This window comes from Thunnus maccoyii, chromosome 23, assembly GCF_910596095.1.
Source record: "Thunnus maccoyii chromosome 23, fThuMac1.1, whole genome shotgun sequence".
NCBI lineage: Eukaryota > Metazoa > Chordata > Actinopteri > Scombriformes > Scombridae > Thunnus > Thunnus maccoyii.
This window is the reverse complement of record NC_056555.1, coordinates 14,580,303-14,602,973: the sequence shown is the minus strand read 5'-3', so window position 1 is coordinate 14,602,973 and position 22,671 is coordinate 14,580,303. Positions and strand designations below refer to the sequence as shown.

The window sequence follows — 22,671 nt, the reverse complement described above, 5'->3', positions numbered from 1 at the left end:
AATCTGACCTTTTGTACAAAGGAGTTAAGTTGGTCAATGCCACAAATTTGCTTAAATCTGATTGCTGACCTAGAAGTACAGAATCTTAAAGATTTCTGTTTTTAAATGTTTCTGAATCCTCAAACTTTCTGATTATTTCCAGGTTTACATGAAAATATTACATATTTCCAATGTGGTCTCAGACTAATGTACCCCACTGTATATTTATATATTTTTGGCACAAACATAACAACCTCCCACCTTGCTTTTTTCGTCTTGGTTAATCTATGGCAATAAAAATGATTAATTTATGAAGCAGATTTATATTAAGCTATAGGCTCTCTTTTGAATAAAAAAAGCATGCATGTGATCAGGAAAACACAATAGTAGAAAGAATATTAGAAGGTTCTGACAGAAATAAATGGATGTTTTAAAAGATATCCCTAAAGACCAGGAAAACCACTGTACAGACGAGAGAGAGAATTTTATCATTTAGTGCCACAAAGCATATTCTAAAGCAGGGACAACTCCTGCATGCCAATCTTTTCAAAGTTTTACTTTTTAAAATGTTACCCTTTATTTGGAGCCCACATCAAATATCCCAGCCCTTGTTGCTCATTTTCTTACTTCTAGCTACAGTAGAAAATATAAATACACACAAGTTCGAGTTCCCTGGTGAAGTTTCCATCATCTAGGAATCAGTTCTTTCAGAGAGCAGACAACATCTATCAATATTTTTGAATGCAGACTCAAAGTTCCATGTCTGTAGAGAGGAAGCCACTCATTAAAAGTGTGATTTGCACTCTGGTCACACACTTGCAGGACACAACAGACACGGCAAGCAGTCACCCAGCCACGAATCCTTGCAGAATGCGAAAATGGCAAGCTAATTATCAAACTCACACGCCTCAAAACAAACGACTGACAAGGTCAAAAGGTGATGGATGTCAGTAGACAGAGACACTGTGTGCCAGATATACATTAAATAACACTCCCACACAGGGTGGTGTTAATGAAGAATGCATGCAGAGGTTTATGAACTGTGATCTTTTATGAACTATGTTATCCAATTACCTGAGAACATATTGTGACTTCCATCTCATTAATGATACAAAGGAAAGGTGAGTTTTTTTGCTTGGCACATAATGTTGTTTGGACTAATACGTTAACTCAGAGAACATCACATTAAACTTGCCAGGCTACAAGACTGTCTAGATTGTGTGATGCTGCTGTACTGTATTTCTGAAGAAAAAAGGGAAGCATATTAAACATTTATGGATACACAGAAATTCCAGTCACTATGATTTCTTTGATAAAACAGGCTGCTTTGAAGGGAAGGATAGTTTATGATGGAAAAGGGGAAAAAAGGCAATAGAGATAAGAGTTGAAGAGATAAGAGATACAGGCATGTGGTGGTGTACACATAAAAATGTATATTCAATAATGGTGTGAGTAATCAATAGATATACTCACACACATTCTATAGAAAGCCACTTGAAAACTGTGAAGTGGACTTCTGGTCAGGCGTTGAGAGGGATGACAGCTTTAGAAGGAGCTCTTACCCGTCAAGGGCAAAAAGCAACCCAACAAACAATAAACCAAATTCAATACTAAGTATAACGAGGAATGTGAGGGGGAAATCAACAAAGAAGACGAAAGACCCTACAGGTACAGGAGAAAAAGCAAGAAGAACTCAATATGAATGCAAACTCCAAAGGAGAGGAAAATAGTGGCAAGGCAGGAACCCATGCAGAGGCGCTGGACAAAGGTTTGGCTGACATTACCACGGAAATAAGTGAACTCAAACAAGATATGAAAAATGACCTCACAGTTTTTAAAGAACTCAACACAAACTTCAGACAGTAATTTGCTAACTTTAAGGAAGATGTCAACAACACACTGATGGCAAACAGCAATGAAGTACAGGACCAAAAGAAAAATATCTGCAAGGCTCAAATACACATTTAGGAGCTTAAGACATGGAACATGGAAGCTAAAGAGGCTTTGTTGACAACACTCCAAGACCAGAGATAACTACAAGAAAAATTAACCGACCTGGAAGGAAGGTCATGGAGAAACAACATGTGTATATTCAAGGCCTTGGAGGGTACGGAAAGGGACTCAGTCCCCCGATTCATTGAGGCTTTACTTCAGCAGAAACTAGCACTGCCAGAGGTAAGCAACCTGCTAATTCAATGGGCACACAGAGCAGCAGCAAGGAGACAGGCCCCAGGGAGTCACCGCGATCCATAGTTGTTAACTGCCTCCAGTTCGACACTAAAGAGATGGTATAAAAGAAGGCCTGGCAGAAACGGATTAAACTACATAGTTATCCACTGTTCTATGACCACAACTACACAGCCGAGGTGCTACAAAAGCATAAAGCCTACACAGCAATCAAGAAGGTTCTGACGGAGAAGGGTATCAGGTTCCAGAGGCCCTTAACAGGGATCAGAATCCACTGGGCGGAAGGATCCTGGCTCTACAATAACGCGCCAGATGCAGCAAAAGGGATGAGAAGGAGGGGACTGGACATCCAGACCAAGGAAACCCACAAGGGACGCTCGATGGAGGACCAAATACAAAGAGTGCCACCATGGCAACGTGTTGGAGAACCAGGAACGCAAAGCGAGTTAACTCAGAGCGCAAGCAGAAAACTACAGGAGTTTCGGAGATAAAGAAAACATCTGAGAGATATGGGTGGTAAAGCTAACTATAGGACATCATTCTAAAATAATAATATAAATTAATTCTGTTTTCAAGTACAGAGACTAGATACGAGGCTGCAACTTACCTCCTAGCCCAGTCACTTCTTTTAAGAAAAAATCTGACTGGTAGAGAAAGACTATAGAGGAATGTTGGGCATAACTTGAAGGCATGGAGGATCCCCACCAGGGCCTCCACCTACCTGAAGGGGCCCCACCTTCATAGGAGGATTTTTCCCTCTCCTTCCAACAGAGACATAGGCATAGTTGAGGGAGCCCATTGTTATCGGAAGTGTTTATTACTGGGTTCTGGTGTTATAGTTCCTAATGTTTCTAATGATAGAGGTGTCAGTGGGAGAGAGGAATACTCAAAGAAAGGACAAGAAGCAACCTAACCATCTTAAAATGTTGTCTTTGAATGTGAATGGGTCAAACAATCCAATAAAAAGGGGGAAAGTGATAGCAAAGTTAAAAAAGGAAAAAAACATGTTAATTATATGCAAGAAACACACCTGTCAGAGCAAGAACATGAAAAATTCAAAAAGTTGGGATTTAAAAATACATTCTATAGCTCATATAAAGGAGGCAACTAAGAGAGCTATAGGAATTTTAAAAGTTTGAGACCCTAAAAGAAACAAGTGACAAGAAGGTAGATACGTTCTGGTGAAGGGACAATGGAAGACCAAATGATTACACTGATTAATGTTTATGCACCCCCAGAAAGTGATAAATTTTTCTCTCAGAATTTATTTGATGTCACTTCCCTAGAAACAGAAGGGATATTGATATGTGGATACAACTAGTACAAAGAAAAGTAGTAAAATACAATTGGTTCGATATGTATGTACTGCATTGCCAGAAATGGGACTTATAGACATTTGAAGGAAACTACACCCACTTAAGAAGGATTACACTTACTACTCAGCCCCACATTCAGTTTATACAAGAATAGAGAATATTTTCATGAATACAGTGGATGGATTTGGAGCAGAAAAATGCAAAATATAGGAGCAGTGGATTTATCAGACCATAGCGCCCTGTACCTGACATTAAACTAAACAGGAAAAAAAATACAATTTGGCAAATGAATGTTAGTATCTTAAATGATACAGGATTTGTAGAGGAGATCAAAAAGGAAATAAACACATACAGAGAAGAGAATGAAAATGGGAAAGTAGACTCCATTACCCTGCAGGATGCTATGAAGGCAGTTATGTGTGGAAAACTAATATCTCGAACGGTAGACCTTAAAAAAAATTGGCTTGAATTATATCAGAAAAAGCAACATAAAAGTTCAAATCACCCAGGGTCACTTCATCAAATTAAGGAGGCAAAGAAAACAGTGAATGAGATAATAGGAAATTAAATAAAAAGAAAATTACCTTCCTGAAACAATCATACTTCAAAGCAGATCCCAAAGCAACAAAACTACTAGCCAGACGAATAAGGAAGAAACAGCTACTGAATGCAATCCATAAAATCAGAGATCCTACAACCAACACATTAGAATTTGAACTAAGAAAGATAGATAAGATATTCAATAATTATTATAAAAAGCTGTATTCACAGCCAGCTTCAGTGGGTGAGGAGTATAAGAAACCTTTTAAACTCATCCAGCAATAGAGGAAAAACAAAATTAAATTATACACTTATAAACAAGGACCAATCAGGATTTACTGAGGGGCACCAAACACAAGAAACCAAAAGAAGGACACTACAAATAAAGTACAAAGAAAGGGAGAAAGTGTAGTGCTACTCAAGCTGAGATGCAGAAAAAGCCTTTGACAGCATTTGCTGGAGGGTTTTATACCTCTGCTTAGAAAAATTTAGCTTTAATACAGTCTCACTGCATTAAAACACTCTATCAAGATCCAAGGGCATGATTAAAAATAAACTGTAATTTTTACACATTGGTTTAAGCTGGAAAGATCGACCAGACGGGTGCTGTCTATCACCCACTCTTCACAATTTTCATTGAACACTTCGCTCAAGCGATACAATAAGATGAAAGCATTGAGGGGGTGGAGGTGAAAGGCTAAGAACACAAAATTGGTTTATTTGTAGATGATGTTGTGATCTACTTAAAACAACCAAATATCTGTCTCCATAAACTAATGGAATTGGTAGAATATTATAATTATTTTCAGGTTACAAACTCAATGTGGCAAAACATGTTATATCCATAAATTATTAGCAAAACTGTATGAAGCTAATTATAGGGCTATAAATCAGGAAATTCAAAAAGATATGGAAAGGTGGTCAGTACTCACATTAGATATTAGCTCTAGAATAGAAATCACTAAGATGAATGTGTATCTGTAAAATTCTGTATCTGTTTCAATCTCTGCCAGTAGAAATTCCTCAGTTACAGTTTATGGAGTTGAACAAAGAAATCTCAAGGTTCATCTGGGGGGGAAAGAAGCCAAGAATAAAGTACATGACTCTTCAGCTCCTCAAAGACAACAGTGGGGTGGCTCTACCAAATCTCCAAAAATATTATTACCCTGCACGAGCCAAACAAGAGTGACTCTGTGTAATGCATACAAGAATAATACAGGTAGAGTGATACCAATGCTAGTGATAGGCAGAGGAAACTCCACACTATATATTAGGGATATATGGGAAGAAGAAAGCGAAATACAATTATCCAAAAAAGACTGGCAAAATATATGTAACATACAGCAAACAACCACAAGCTCCAGGATGTGGATAGAATTTTGTGGATGTGGAAATATAGTCAGATTCCTCATTACTCCCAAGACTAAATGTAAATTTTCATCTACACATCAGAGATGCTGGAGACTGAAAACACAGATCACACTCACATACTCTCTCTTCTGAAAGCAATATTGAGTTATGAATTATCAAATGTGCTGTGTTATATCTAGGCAACCTGACAAGGGAAAATGTTCAACATGAAGACTGATATCTGGTTAAAGTTCTGTTAGCAGAGACCAAGAAGGCAATCACCAGGAAATGGCGTAAGAGGACCCTCCTACTCTGAGACACTGTTGAGGAGATATTCAATATGGAAAGACTAACACATGTACTGAGAATTCAATAATCGGAATTTATTGAGAAATGGGACAAGTGGACTGCTTCTAAGACCTATCACAGAGATACCACCAGAGCCTCTGAATGAAGACAGAGATATCTTGAGTTGTATCGATATTTTATGTATCTCACTGGCACAACTTAAGCTTGTTCAGTGGTTACTAAGTGAAAAACAATAACTTAAGTAAAAAAAAGAAAAAAAGAAAAATTGTGAAGTGGTATTAAAACACTCCATCTGGCATCGATACCACTGATTACCATCCAGTCTTTTATGCTTTGAATCAATACTTCCACAGTGAAATAAACAACCAGCAGAGGCATCTCCAGCATTTCTGAGAAGGGATTAGAACCATTACATGAATCTTGACTTTCAAAAGCTTGTTTACCCACTCCCAATTCTAAGCCTACCGGGCCTCAGTCACACATTGATGTACGGCATATCTCAGCCGAGGCCTTGTAACAGGGTGCACCCTGTGTTTCTGTCGGCTCTTGCATCTGTCTGCTGGCATGTCATGTGGAAAGGTCAACCTGGTTTCTCCTCTCAAAGTTGGGAAAAAAATAACACCTACCAAGAGGTTTCTGTACATGTCAAAGATGTACACTGTAATAAGTAAGAAGCCTAAGATGGGCAGGGATTCAAATGATTTAACTGTAAAGGGGAAAAAAGACTCTAAAGCAGAGTTTAACACGTCTCAGTGTTCTCAGTTACAATAAAATGGCACTTTTCTCAGTCCACTTAAAGGTGCTCTTTGGGGTTTTCCTGTAAACAAAAGTTATGTTTACATTGAGTGTTACTCACCAAAATACAGTACATTGTGTGTATCCTTGAGGTCTAACAAAAGTGTTGAACGCATTTACTTCCTCATAAAACATTTATGCAAGTATTGTAAATCCTGCACTGTTTACATGCATGTTTACTAGCTTGCAGTCTTCTTCTTTCCGGCCTTTGGTGGCGCATTGCTACATTTCTGAATGCATTACAGCCACCTGTAGATCACTGGAATAGTGTGAAACCATTGGCAGGACTGTGTATTGCATTACCTGTGTGCATGCACATGCATGTACGTCCATGTGCATGTGCACAAGACAAACAAAACAGGGAACCACTCATGAAAAAATAAAAAATAAAAACTTCTCCACAGTGCTGCTAGAGGTCAGACACTCCACAAGGTACCTTTAGAAACTACTTGCTGTCTGTCTAAACTGCAATAACAAGATGCCAAAGTATCAGTAAGTAACACCAAGATAATCTGCATGTACTGTTTGGAAGATTCATGCTTTGCATTTTGACAAAAAAAAAAAGATTTTCAGTAGTTTATGTATAACTGAATAAATACTCAAGTAAAACACATAAAGTGGGACTAACATAAAGATCCTAACCAAATTCTGACCAATGCCGAGTCAGTTTCTGCCCCTTTGTGGGTCTTAAGACAAGATAAGAACTGGCTCAGTATCCAATAAAATTTAGCAGAGGCACTAGGAGAGCAGTAGGAATTTAATTTCTCTCATTGCTGATATGTGACTCTCTAAGACAGAGTGGGCTAAACGAAGGGGGTGAAAGGGATTGTGGGAGTTGTGAGGGAAAAAGAAAGCTAGATAATGAGATTAAGAAGGAAATTACAAGAAGCAAGAAGGGTATGCACAAGGTATTGGGAGATTTAGATACTGTATTACAGAGGCAGCAGAGACGATGCTGAAGAAGGAAGGAGCAAGGGAAATGGAGATGGAGAGTGGGAGAAGAGATGAAGAAACAAGCAAGAGATGAAAAAAATAGCAAAAGGGAGGGTGGGATGGATGAGGGGGCTTCATATTGATACAATCGGTCAGGAAATAATAACACGAGTGAGTGAATAAGAAAACCTCATTTCACGTAATGAGTATTCTAATCAAGAGATTACATTATCTCACATTGCACAGACAGGGGAGAGTGGAGCCCCTGGCAACTGGGGGTTGGCAATGGTCGCATGCTGGGGAATGGCTTAATGCCTTCTATAACTGCGCTGGTATAGCAGGGCTATTACAGTACATTCCTACGCACAATCACACCCTGGGAAACACACATGCATACACCTAAACACTCCTATATTTATGCATCCATTCATGCCAAATGGAAAAAAAACAGGTGACTGTGTGAGTTAGAAATAAATGGGCTTATAGTTGAGCACGGCAACAACATTCTGTCATTTGATTTATTTTTACAGTTCTATGTTCAATAAAAACACCTGTGTGTTGAGATAATAGCCTTAGGAAAAATCAGAAATAAACAGAAATACCCACTTGATTACTAATCGTGCTATCAATTACCATGGCAACAATCATAGCATTCACGTCAGCCCTCTAAGAATATCTACTTCCAGCTGTACTTTCCAAGCCTACAAAAATATGGCAAGTATTTATCTCTCTTGTGCGTTTATATACAAGTACATGTTCAAATTACAGAAGAAGCATCTTGTCCTCTTTAACAAAATCAGGCTCTCATAAAAGTCAAAGTGTGGTTAAATGCAAAAGAAATGCTTCAGAAAAATATTATAGATAAAAATTACACAATGCCAAGAGATGGAGCATAAGGGAGAATGATGTTTTCTTGAGTATTAACACACATGGGGACACAGACACACACACACACACACACACACACACACACACACACACACACACACACACACACACACACACACACAGAACGCTTTGAGACAAACAACTGCCACAGATTTCCCTTGGAGATTTACCATAGGTCATCTCAACAGCTGCTTATCCCCTCAGCCAATCAAACAAGAGCACGGAGCAAGAACCAAGCATAAATTCATGCCAATTAAAGAACCTAAAATGAATCCACGCAATCAAGCTTCCCCTGGCCTTTTTTCTTGTTACTTCTTTCTGACAGATTGAATGCCATCCATCACATCACTCAATGCCAGTTCCTCTAGTGATTATTTTCTTGTAAGAGAAGGTGAATTAAATTGGGGCTTTAACAAAAGTGCTATGTGGAGAACAAATCAAGGATGGACACATCTTGGTGACAGTGGATGGAAAATAAAAGCCTGAGGCTATGTCAGCATCAGAAGACAAAACTAACAACCCTGAGGTCACCATGAAAACATCAATTTGCCTCTCTTCTTACAGTAGCCATGGTAAATCTACTTGAGTCTAAAAGCACAAAATAATACCATGCCTCACAGTTGGCTCAATTTGTAGTTTTTGCTCACAGAGGGATTCATCTATTATTCGATTGGACTGAAAGAAATATTGAAAAAGGCTTTGCTTTGATGTCCAATTTCCTGACACTGATTATTAACATTTGATTTGTTTTTTATAGTTGTTACTGTTTAAAGCTTTTTTGTCATTTGATCTTTAGAGATTTAATATTTCAATATATTTCAGTTTTGTAATGCAGTACAGGCAAATCAGACATCTGCCACAAACTTTAAGGTGCTATACTGGACATGTATATTAGTGGTCTAGGTATATTTCCATTAACACTATTGCTCATATCTGACCTGCAGCACTGTCTGGATCTTGGCAGAGACGTCGGCCTGCTCGTAGAGCTTGATGCCCTCTTCATGAGCCCCGCCCGGGCACTGCACCGCAATCTTCTGCAGATGGGCCAACACCACACTGTGAGCCTGGGCCACTGCCTTGAACTTATCAAACAAAAGCTCCAGCAGTTCCAACAGCAGCCTGCAGAGGGAGCCAGAGAGAGCAAAAAAGGGAGGGAGAAAATGAGACACAAGAGGGATGGAGTAGCAAAAGAGTGGGGAGTGAAGTCATGGAGAAGAGAGGGAAAGAGAGGGAAGTAAAGTGAGTCATAGTATTATTTAATAAAAAAATAAAACAAGACAAATATGATACATTTTCCAATTCTGAAAAAAAACAACTCTAAAATGCAACATTTATTTTGTACACAATCTAATAAAGAAGCTAAGAAACACATCCAGCACTACATTCACTGTGTAATTTATTAAATAAGAAAACAGAATAGCCCTACAGTAAATCACTTGACTTATAAGGGGGGCAGAGAGCCACCAAGCGATTCTGCTTCTGTTTGAATATTAGAAAGAAGGTTAACAGCATAGAGAGAATGATGGTGCAAGGGACACCATTTAACAGATTGTTTTTGCTATTCCAGCAATGACCATAAAAAATTGTCACAGCCAAATGTATTGCCAAATTAAGAGACTACTTTCTGCAGTCATGCAAGTTTGCCTGATCTTAAAATTCATGGTGTCATCATTGTGATTTTTTTTAAAAGAATCCATAAAAACATCTAAGAAAAACTGATGCCTCTGAAAATGTAATGCATCATGGTAAACAGCATGAACTTGTATGAAAAGTACTGTACTTATAAACTACCTGAAATTAATGTAAAGATCACATCCCCAGCTTGTCATTACCTTCTGCTCCACTAAAAGAGTTTGAAGAGTTTGTTACCTCTTCACTGCCACTATTAAAAAAAAATCTGTACACAGACAGATTCTTCTGAATCTACATGATGAAAATATTCCTATTATACTTGAATTTATCCACTTAATAAACAAATCTGCAATAGATACATCTGACCAATGAAGTCATTGGTCTAAGCTAAAGAAAAGCTAAAGCTGTCCAAAACAAAATGAGGGAAATAAAACATAGGAACAACAGATAAATTAACCCCAAAATACTGAGTACCTTTCACATTACTAATTAGGTATTGCAGTTCCCTGTTTTCATTCATATATTCCTATTCAGCATGTACTCACAGCTATTTTACCTGCAGTAATAACCCAGCACCTGGGCTAGCTATTGAAAAAGGAGTGAGCTGCCCAACCTGGACTCAAATGAACAGCTACTCTCATTAGTTCTAAATGGCTCTGGCTGAAGAAGAGAGCACAGCCAAAACCAAACTGACCTTCTACTTGATCTGAGTGCTACATTCTGGATTGGAAGCTCACAGTAGCCTCATCTACACTAATGCTTTCATACAGACTTTGCTATACCTGCTTTCTGCACAAGGACAGTGCTTTCAAAGTAAAGAGGGAACACAGGTTACATTAGTTGAGTTTGAATGAGTACCCAGTGCACCCATGCTAGTGAGTACCCACTTTATTTTAGTGGAGGTGTAAGAGTTAATATAAATATATTCACACTGTTTGTCTAACACAGATATTTTAATACTCTCCTCTGACATTTTAATTGGTATTTATTCAATTAATAGTAGGTAAAACATTTTTTTTCTAGGTGACTACAGCTTATATTTACAAATATTGGCACATTGAACTCAGCTGATGGACCTGGATCTATAGAAATCTTTCCTTACTGAGCCACTGACTGGTTTTCATGGATTTATAAAGACACTAGCTGTGTTGCACTTGCAAATGGTTGCATTTCTCATCTTACACTCTTAAATATACAGTAGAAATGAAAATGTTCAAAGTCTTGAACATTCATATGCTGCCCAGAGACTGTGTTAAGGTTCCCTCCTCTGAGACCCATATCCTACCCAGTTTAGGGTCTGATCTAACTGACTCTTTCCTGCACCCTCCCAATCAGCTTTTCTGCTGACTAAATTAAAAACTCTAAGGCAAGTTGGGTCCAAAAGTATTGCATAATACCAAAAAAAGCAATTTGCACTTGCCTGTAGTACATCTAACCAGAATAAAAGTTTAGGTTCCAAAGTAGAAAACCTGTAATTGCTCAAAAATAAACTATTTCTATTATGTATTTTCAAAAAGCACCTGAGCCTATATCGCATTAAAGACAAATGAATACAAATTATCACCTATTTTAATACTGCAAGAAAATAAGGCATGGTCAAAGTTTTGGGAGGTGGCCATGGTTTCCTGGGAAGGTAAAAGGATAATGTAGAGGCAAGATGGATGTTTCACTAGAGGGCATTTTGGTTGGCTGTCTGTCAGTACACTGGCAGTAGCAGCGAGTAAATGTTATTAATGGAGAGGAAAGCAGGCACAAATCACTATGAGCTATAACTCAGTGAATGGAAGATGTTCATGAGACGTAGGGAGTAGCTGTGAAATTCCAGCGAGTGAGGGAATCTCTCTCTCTCTCTCTCTCTCTCTCTGTCTCATATATTAACATGAAGGACTGGCAAAAAAGGATACATAGTGAACACTAATCTTCAGAAATGGAAAAGAATAAATAATGTATGATCATGTATGCACTGTACGCATGCATTCAGATGGACACGCAAAATGTATGGGTCTGACCTTTTCACCTCTTCTTTTTGTGCAATCTCAAAGTGCACTCCAACCTCCCCCCCCCCCATCTCACCCCATACACACACACCCATAGACAGACACACACAGACAAAGTGTAAACAGCCCAGTCCTCCTCATTATCTCCCAGCGGAGGCCATCCTAATCCATACTGTCTGTTCTTTGAGGCCTCACTTCTCATTTCCCCCCAGGATCGAAGCAGACACACACATGGCTGATGAACTGTCTGGAGAGACAGCAGGGAGTACACACGTGGATGTTCAGTCCCTGACTAACTGACCGACAGTATTTCTGTGTGTGTGTTTCATTTTGGGAGCATGATAGTGTCCACATTAGATTAGCATTAGGTTCCTTGTCAGTCACAGATAATTTGATTACACAGGGCTCTACAGAGTGTTTAAAGAACCCTTCTGAAATACTAGGAGTGCCAGGTCATCGTTCTCCTGTCATACACAAGTGGACATACAGTAGAAACACATCGATACAAATTTGTTCCTCAGACTTTCCCAGTGACCACTTCGAAAACAGGCAAAAAAAAATACAAAAGAGAATAGCAATGCATCACATGTGATCACTGTCCGTTTCTTGATTTTAAATTGAATTTAAAATACATAATCATTTTATCTGAAAGTTCTTTGGTCATTCAAGCATTTATTCACCTAAAAAAAGACTCTCGTTCTAAGGGATTAAGATTAGATTCAGTCTCCTATGTAGCAAAAACAAAGAAAAAAAGAAATAAGGCTCTGTTTTTGTGATGCAAAATAAAAAGGGGGACTATGAGTTCAATAAGTCTGATTTGATGTAAATTAAACTGAACTACTTGAAGATTAGTGGTGCATGCTAATAACTTTGGCACAAGGAATGGGAGCCTGCATAGAGTATCTTTGTGAAAGTAAGATCTAGAGAAAAGAGTTGGAAATGAAAATGCACTTCCAGTGTGGGTGATCACAGAGGATGTGAATGGGAACATAAACCTCCAAGAGCAAGCCACAGATCGCCATATATGCTGTAAAGTGCTTAAGTGTTGCCTACTAGTCTGCGGCACTATAAAATATACTGTGCAATATGCAAGACCATTGTTCCCTACAAGTGGTACATTGGCTGGAGTTTCCATAGCAACAAGCCTTGACTTTAAATTGAAGTGAACATAGGCAGAACTAGGTGTGTATGCACCCAAATACAAACACACATACTAACCTCTAAGTGTTCAGATGCAATTCTGTGTTCTGTGACACAACTACAGTGTTAAGCACTCTCACACACACACACACACACACACAGGCAAACTTAAAACAATCTGTAAGGAGTGGAGCTGAAATGAGCTACAAGGTGGCCTATTACATTGAGGTCAGATGAGATTTAGCAGGCAACAGGAGGAAGGCAGGAAGGAGACGAGGCCGGAGAGAACATCCCTGACAGAAAACAAGACGTTCCTCTTAAATGGTTCAGGATCAGTGGACTGAGACCTGTGCTTCTCGAGTCTGCTCACTGTATGTGTGTGTCTGCAGGAGATGACGTGACTGCTTTTAAAATGTAGCAGTGCTCTATGGCAGGTGTGAAATTGTTTGTGTGTGTATGGGTGTGTTTAACCATGACTTGTCTAGGTTTAAAGCAGCAGAGTATCTGTTTTCATGGTCTGAGGCAGGTGTGTCTGCAGTGCTAGCCTTTACTGTGTTTCATACCTTGTTGACTGTCTGACTATGAAGACCCTGGGACTGCATACAAAACATGTTTGTCTACTGCCTTTACTGTCAACTCTAAATATACCTAAAAGACCAACTGCATGCAACACCAAAAATGACTGGTAACTAATCCAAGCTACATTAGCACTTATAACCAGCTGTACTGTATTAGTAAGAATGAAGAGGGTAGATAAATTCCTATCAAGAAATGTTAAGTTAATACACAGAAGTGGAGAGTGGCCACCTTGTACTTTACTTACACTGAGGAATTTATTCCAATGACTTTCTGACATCATTGTTTGCTACCATTGACAGGCTACGATAACAAACCCTTCTGTGTCAGTAGCCTCTGAACTTCTATCCACCAAGGCCTGAAATGAATTTGCCTCCTTCACTGACAAATTTCAGAAAATTAGACAAGCAGTCAGTGCCTCCATACCAGGTACAGGAAATGCATTGTCCCTCTGTCCACTTAAAATCAGTTCAAATACCATGGCACTATTTTATCTGGTCAACCATAAAAACATAGAGTACATTATACAATATCTGATATCCTCCTCCTGCTGCCTTGATATTCTGCCAACAGGCTTTTTTAAAAAAATGTTTCAAATTACATGGCCTCAGATTACCTACAAATTGTCAACACATCTCTTCTCTCAGTTTTCTTCCCACAGGACCTGAAAAACTACTGTCATCAAAAAAAAAAACAATGTAGACACCTCACTAATGAACAATTATTGGTCCATATCAAACCTCCTCTTTTTAAGTAAAAACATTAACTAAACAACTGTTTTGATGTCCTCCAGTCAGGATTCCAACCACATCACAGCACTGAGACAGCTCTTGTTTAGATCTTCAATGACATCCACTTAAACACAGACAGTGGCAGAATTTTAGTCTCATTATTATTGAAACTCAGTGCTGCATTCAACACAGTCGACCACAACATATTACTAGACCAACTGGAAAACTGGGACTTTCTGACACAGTACTAAACTGGTATGAATCCTACTTAAAGGACAGGGACTACTTTGTGTCTATAGGTAATTAAACATCTGAGCAGACAAAAATGACCTGTGGAGTTCCCCAGGGTCCCATTCTGGGGCCTCTTCTATTCAACATCTACATACTCCCACTGGCTCAGATTATGGAAAACAACAAAATACGTTACTGTAATTATGCAAACAAACACAAATTTACATAATCATACCACCAGGGGACTATGGTCCAATACAAGCACTGAGTAAGTGCAATGAACAAATCAATGATTGGATGTGCCAGAATTTTCTTCTTCAGCACTTAGCTACAATTGGGAATGTTAAAAACCACAAAACAAGCCAGAAATCTTGGTGTAGTCATTGACTCAGGCCTGAATTCAACACACACATTAAGACAGTTACAAAGTCAGCCAACTATCACCTAAAGAACATATCAAGGATTAAAGGCCTTATGTCTCTGCAGGATTCTGAAAAACTTGCCCGTGCATTTATCTTCAACAGACACGACGACAGTGTCTTTACAGGTCTCTTTAAGAAATCAATCAGACAGCTGCAGTTGATTCAGAATGCTGATGCTCGAGTCCTCACCAAGTCCAAGAAAGTGGATCACATCAGTCCAGTTCTCAGATCTTTACGCTGGCTTCCTGTCTGTCAAAGAATTGATTTCAAAATACTACTGTTGGTTTATAAAGCATTGAATGGTTTACATTTCTTATCATCTGCTACACTATGAACCATCCAGACCTTTCAGGTCGTGTGGGACAGATCAAAACTAAACATGGAGAAGCAGCATTCAGTTAAGCACCATATATCTGGAACAAACCTCTTTCTTTTAAATCTAGGCTGAAGACTTTTCTGTTTGCCACTGCCTTTAATTAAATCAAACTCGAGGCTTTTGATTCATTTCTTGCACTGCAATTATTGTATTTTATACCTGTCTTATTCTATTTTAGCTTATTTTTATTTTCTATTCTCTTAAGTCTTTAATAACTATTTTTCATTGTATTTAAATGTCCTTTTATAGTGTGTTTCTTTTGTACAATGTCTTAATGCTTTAAATGTTTTATGTAAAGCACTTTGAATTGCCTTGTTGTTGAAATGTGCTATACAAATAAACCTGCCTTGCCTTGCCAAATGGGAATAATGTAGAAGAAGAATAAAGCAAACAGGCTGCTTTAATAAAACTCTTTCGCACAGATACAATACTGAGGGGAACTGTAAGTGACAGCTTTATTACAGTCTTTTTCAGTGGTAACAACAGTAGCTAGCCACATGATACTGTTGAAACATTGCTAATGCTACTTATTATTCTCTATCAGGCCCACATAATCATTTCAAAAAGACGGTTTTCATCTTTATAGAAAATTGCTTATAGTTTCCTCTTCATGACCATCTACTTACCCCCTGTCTCTCTTCATCTACAATTTATTATAATTTTCTAGTTTCTCCATCATGCTACTCCATCATGCTACTGATCTGTACCAATCCTCACTCCTCAGTGGATTGTTTTCTTCTCAGGGAGCCATGTTATGTTAACATAATACCTTCCTCTTTCAATGTGCCTTTCTTATCCTCCCCGTCTCCTTATTGTACCTTGGCTGGCTCTCCTGAGCCAGGTTCTCTCCTCTCTGGTAAGCGTGGTCTGCAATTTGAGTGGTAGACCTCTTAACAATCTGTTTCAGCTCAGGTTCCAGTCGCTCCATTATGGCTTTGATGGTCTCTGGGATTTTCTTTAGCTTGGCCAGAGCCTGACGAAAAAGGACAACACAAGCGTTTTACTTGAAGCAAAGAGAGACACTGAGATAACAGCACAGAACACAAGTGTTGATATAACATAATTTAGATGTTAAAATTCACAATTAACAGTATGTGTAGTGATCATGTATGCACCTTGATAAGGATACCCATGAACTCAGCACTGTTCTCCTCTGGATCTACTTCAGGGAGGTCAGATTGGTTCAACTCGCGCACATCTTGTTGCAGCTCACGCACTAAAGGGGATGTACACATACATATAGGTTAGCACATACTGTAAGTGCTTAGAAAATATCTACTGGCACAGAGATCTAATGATTTCAGTAATGCACAAATGTACCAAAACGATGATGAAAAAGGGAGACATGGAAAAAATCCATACACTGTTTTGCGTCTTGATTTACTTGCACATTTAAATACCAATTGCTGTCTACATTGTGGTGTTTTGGGACATTGTGCTTTTAAGACATAAAAGACAAAGGCTTTGGAAACATGTCATGTCACCAAGTCAAACAAATCCAATTTAAATTATATATGTAAGCTGTAATATGGCTTACATATATATATCTACATTTATAAAATGAGGACTTTGTGGGGTTTTTTTGATATACAATAGAACTTTGGAAGCATTTGCTACCTATTTAGTATCTTTCCCCAAACATAACAGCTACATATACACAAACCTAACAACCAACATTAAACTATAACCTTTTTAATAATGTAACACACTGAACAAATAAATCATAACTTTAACTGTATAATAATAATAATATATTGCATCTTTGTCTTTTAAATGCACAACACCTGAACCTATCCTGTCACCCTCCACCCTTCATGCTCTCTCCATCTGACTTAGCCACATTAGCAGGGAAAATTGAGAGTGGCAGCATCGAGTGATGCTCTAATTTCCATTAGATGGGGCCGCCCAATTCCCCATCAAAGCACGTTAAGAGAGTTAATGTTTATGGCAAGTTAATGGACTTTGGGTGTATTTCCTCTTTTCCCCCATTCCAACTGTAGTTTGCGTAATAATTATGACAATTACTAGCTACAAATGAGGTGCTCTAATGCTATTAAACAAAATGGCAAGCTAGGCCATTGATGAAAGCTGGCTGCTCTGTCGTGACCACAGTTGTTAGCATGACTTTGTATAGGCACTTACCACCTGGCAGTAGCTAATTGCCCATGTTCTCTTTGCATAATGTGGGGAAATCTGCGGTTTAGCTTTTACTTTTAGGCCTACAGGGTGGGTGAATTGAATGGACATTTATTATCTATTAGTGTGAATTTGTACATTTGCATGTGTGTTTGTGTGTTTGGGGTCACAGCACACACATACATGCTGATGAGCTGAGCTGAGTGAACAAAAAGAGGTGGAGTAAAAGATACGTGCATAAGATACATGTGTAAGAGCTAAGAGACACATAGAGACAGAGAAAAACAGAGAAAACTACAAAAGTTGAATGAAACATAGAAATGTTGGCCACATCTTAGTTTTCAGGGAAACCTTGCTTGTCGGGAGCCAGCCACATGCTAATGTTGTTAATCTGTCACTGCCACACTAGTAAGGTTGAAGTAAAAATAATATGTCAGGATGCCGAGTGGTATGTACGGTGTATGGTTGCTTGGCATCCGTAGAGCTAAAAACGAAACGGTGAGTCGCTAACTTAGAATGCCAAGAGTGGGTGGTGAAAAAAGTGGCAGGCTTAATATAAAAACTCAGAAACACCAAGGGAGCACCAAGTTATTGCAGGATTAACTTTTTTCATTATCTTCTTGTTTGCGTTCCTCTGTGCTCTGCCTGCAAGGAACGCAGTGCTGACTCTACGCCCCTACAACCAAGAGAGAATTCATACATTCTTGAATACAGTTATAGTCGGCATTATCAGTCCCTGTTAAAGCATTGGTTACCAGTTTGAGCGTAATGAATGCTGCTCCCCTGCTGTGATGACAGAGACGCAGGGTGACTAATGGTACAGATAGGAGGGGGACAAGATGATTATAATGTTAGCAAGGGAAATGTACTGTATATTATGATCATAGTTGAAGATGTTATGACATATACTGCAAGGAAAGAAGTGTGGGTGTCTGCCTGTGTGTGTATGTGCAATGAGGCATCAGTGGTAATTTCGTGTTTTTTAAAAGAGTTTGTATCAGCAGTTCCCGTGTGCATTCAGTGATACTATGTGTGAGTGTATGTGCAAAGGGGGTTGGCAATACACACCCATAATGACATGCAAATGGATGTAAGCCAGAGTGATGCTAATGACTTCATTATCACTAAGAATATCAGCACAGTGAAAATAAAAATTGCAAACTCAAATCCGCAGACTTTGTTATCCAAAGAGACCAACAACAGTGTTGATGGGTTTATCTCTATAGCACTCCTAATGTATGCAATTTTAATGGAGAGCAAACCACACAACTTATGGTTTTTTCATTTAACACCTTCTTAAAATTCCCACTTCTATTTGCTTCTCTTTTCCTTCACTATCATCTCCTCGCCTTCTTTTTGCCAAGCCGCCACCCACATTTTTCTCCATTACTCCCTCTTCCTTCTTTGTCTACTATGATCTCAGGATCGTACCACTGCTGGATCCAGGTGTGCTGAACTGTGATGAATCCAAAAGCTTGCGTGGGGTGGACAGGCTGCTGACATCTAACACAGGCATTGGAGATGCGTCTTTGGTTGTGGAGCTGTGAAGAGACAAAAAAAAAAAAAAATCCAGGGAAGGTGTTTATCAAGATAAAATTTGAAAAAGTATGTTATTAAAAATTATGCTTTCTGTCTCATATTTAACATGATATTGCAACGGCATGAGAGGAATAGGCTCGAATCAACTCAAAAATGCTGGCGAAAACCTTCTTAGACAAATACAAAAGTTGAATATGCACTAACAGAAACGTACCCACTAACCTGCCCTTTCTCTAACAAAAACAATCTACTGTTTAAACAAAAAGCCTTGCATCTCTGGGTAGGATTGGTACTGCTTTCCAATGAGCCATTTATCAAGCCTTAAGCCGGAGGTGGAAGCAATCCAGGCCCTTTAAGTTGGGCGGTATAAACACAGTATGCCTGCTAAGTGAGTGGGGTGTATGGAGACTGGCTTGTTGTTAGCAGCGACCCAATACAGGGAGGCCAGGACCTGTCACTGGCTGACCCTCAGTAATAAATCACTGTACCACACCAACACACCGCCGCCATAATTACTGCACCTCACACACAAACACGCACACACACACACACGTGGAAAAGTGCAAACAACGCTTAAGATGAATTCCTTACACAACAGCATTAATAGTGTGTTCTAAGCCACTGTGCAGTATTAGCCCTAATAACTTATACGGCCGCATCATGAAACCAAGAAACTGGCTCTTAGGTCACGGAGGCATAACTTAAGTTATTCTCCTTGCGGCTGCAAAATCTACTTTATCATTTAACCGAGTCAACTGGCATTGACTCCCAGGTTTGAAAACATGGTTTGAAACCTGGAAAACAAACAACACAATGTGTATACATAACTCTAATATTCTTACAATAGCATCTATTATAACTCCAAGTGCTTGCCTGCTATGTCTGTACGGATTAATTAGCGCCGTTTGCCTCTTTACAGTAAATGATGTGGGGTGTTTTTGTCTGTATCTTTGGAACTTCAGAGCACAAAATGCAAACATAAAGAAGTAGAGCAACAAGTTATGCATGGTCTAATTGTTTTTGTCAGTAATTGGCGTAGTTTCCATACAGTAAATAATTGGCAAGTTGCACTCAGTTGTCCCAGCATTGGAGTAACGTATAATGAAGGCACATCTGTACAGTTTTACTTTTCAAAGAAGAACGCACTTTGAAGGCTACATTTCTGTTGACTATATAATAGGCACACAATAAAGGCTTGTGGTTCCTCGGACCAAACAAACGAGCTAAAAGATTTTTTTTTTTTTTTTTTTTTTAAAGTTGTCTCTGACTATCTTGACCTCACTGCGTCTGTGTCTCTCAAACTTGTATATTTACATATTGTATACTAGTGAAAACATTGTATGGAATGAAATCCTACATTTATTCAATGCTTGTTGTGTGGGCTGATGAAAGAATAGCTACTGTTTTGCTAAACTATATGGAACCCTAAAAAAGGAAATTAAATGATATCAAATCCCTAATCCCCACTAAACAGTTTTTGATCATCAGTAGTCCTACTGTGCAAAATGAGTCTTTGCAATTACAGGAGCACTAATAAAACACTAATCTTGAGGTTTTGAAGCATGCACAATCAAGTAAATGAGCAAGCCCTCCCTAATGACTCTGCAAAACTGTTTTCATGTTTTGCAGTTTCTATTCTTGTGAAGACATCTGGATCCCTCCAAGTTTTAACAATATAGTCAAGGAAGCATACATACACCGTTTCAACTGCCACTTACCCTGGAAGGCGAGCAGCATTTTTGTCCTTGTTCTTGTGTCCGAGGCGACTTGTGGACTTGATGTAGAGGTGTCGGTGCAGCTCATCAATGAGCACGAGGTGGATGTTGAGCTTCTTGCTGTGGAGCTCCAGGCGTAGATCACCGAGGCCCTCCACTTGCAGCAGGGGGCCTTCCAAAGACTCTACGGCTGTCACCTGCATATGACAACATATCAGATAATCATCACTTATCCTAGCAATAGTTTGCAAGTTTAATAGTGTCTGGTCGGACCACTTAAGCAGCCAGCCTACCTGTTGTTTCCACTAACAATCTACCAAGACAGCTTAAAACTTACTACGTGATTAAATTCTGAATTCTTGATTTTTTTTTTTTTTCCTGGCACAGAAAACACATGTTGAGACAGAGCAATAACACAAGATTCTTCACTTCATGACACTTTTTGACATTTCAATGACTTTTACAACAACCAATGCCACACACTACAATAATTTCAAATCAATTCAAATCAAAATCAATATTTTCCTTTTTCAATATACATATTATTGTGTACAATATAGAAAATATTTCCCACTTAAAACTGAACTGATTACTTCCTCATGTCCTCTAGTCACTCTATTTCTCCAAATTCACTCATTCTCCCTCCCTCCTTCCCTCTTTTCTCAGTTTTCATTAGCAGGAACAGTAGCAGTTGCAGCATGTTTGCAATTAATAAATCTTCATGCCATTTAATAAAATGTGCCAGATCATATGTATTTGTGTTTACACATGTGCATTCCTGTGTGTATTTCAAGAACACTGATGGCCAGATGATAACACTGTGAAAAATATTTGTATGTCCAGGGCAGGCCAGGAGGGAGTGGGTAGCAGGGGGGGAGGACGCTTGGCGGGGGGGCATGGGTCAAGTGTGTGTTGATGCAAATGAGAGACACATTAGTGACAAGATGAGCTAATGTGCTGCATGATCAGCCCCCTTTTGCTTAATGGATGAACTTGGCATGCCTGCAAAATTTTGTGTGTCTTGGGTGTGTGTGTGTGTGTGTACACACACCTCTCATAATGTGTCTGTGTATGATTATATGTGTGTGATTATATGACTGTAAATCATTTAATGCCTATGTGTCTGTGTGTGGGGGGGTATCTCATTACCATGGGGCTGGGATGACAGAAGAAGGCTGGTTAACATCATTAGGGGACCAGGCCTGTCAGTGTAATGAGGGATATAAAGTCTCTAGTGAATTTGCTTGGGAGAAAGAGGGATGGAGAGAAGGACAGAAAGAGGAAAGAGAATAGAATAGAATAGAATAGAGGAGAGGAGAGGAGAGAAGAGTGCATGACAGTTTATCACTAAGCTGCGGGCTCCAAGGGGGGTGTCAGCAGTTGTATATGAGTGTACCTGGGCTTTGTGATTCTACGGGAACAATGGAGTGAGAGGAGATATAGAGGAGAGGAGAGGACAGGAGAGGAGAGGAGATATAGAGGAGAGGAGAGGAGAGGAGAGGAGAGGAGAGGAGAGGAGAGGAGATATAGAGGAGAGGAGAGGAGAGGAGAGGAGAGGATTTTCTGGAACCAAAGCCAGTCTCGTTTTTAACCAACCCCATGGGGTTTAAGACTGCCATTCAATAGCAGACAGAGAGCATAGTCTGAATCCTAATTGTCAACCCTTAGAGATAAGCCTCACATAAACACACCCAGACACACAGGCAGTGTTACAGAGAGCAAGAGACAGCAGAGGAGAGAGAGAGAGACATGGAGAGGGATGCTAGGAAGTTTATTCCTGGCTAGTCTACTCCTGCCACACTGCAAAGCAGAATGATATGAAAGACGTATACTGCTTTGGTCTGTAAGGACAAAATATTTTGTTAAGGAATGCAAAAAA

General features: G+C 39.1%; 1 protein-coding gene across 3 annotated transcripts in view; it reads right to left on the bottom strand.

Annotated features, from left to right (window-relative positions):
* exoc4 (exocyst complex component 4) overlaps nt 1–22,671 on the bottom strand; it is a 129,007-nt gene that overhangs the window by 101,109 nt on the left and 5,227 nt on the right. For all 3 annotated transcript variants that reach the window (XR_006093913.1, XM_042403262.1, XM_042403263.1), the window contains exons 4-8: nt 20,796–20,989; nt 18,970–19,079; nt 16,518–16,618; nt 16,221–16,375; nt 9,236–9,416 (exon numbers count right to left, since the gene is read on the bottom strand). Coding sequence is in view for 2 of the 3 variants with exons in the window: in XM_042403262.1 (XP_042259196.1) it covers nt 9,236–9,416; nt 16,221–16,375; nt 16,518–16,618; nt 18,970–19,079; nt 20,796–20,989 (741 nt within the window). In the remaining variant the exon portion in view is untranslated. The remainder of the gene's footprint in view (nt 1–9,235; nt 9,417–16,220; nt 16,376–16,517; nt 16,619–18,969; nt 19,080–20,795; nt 20,990–22,671) is intronic.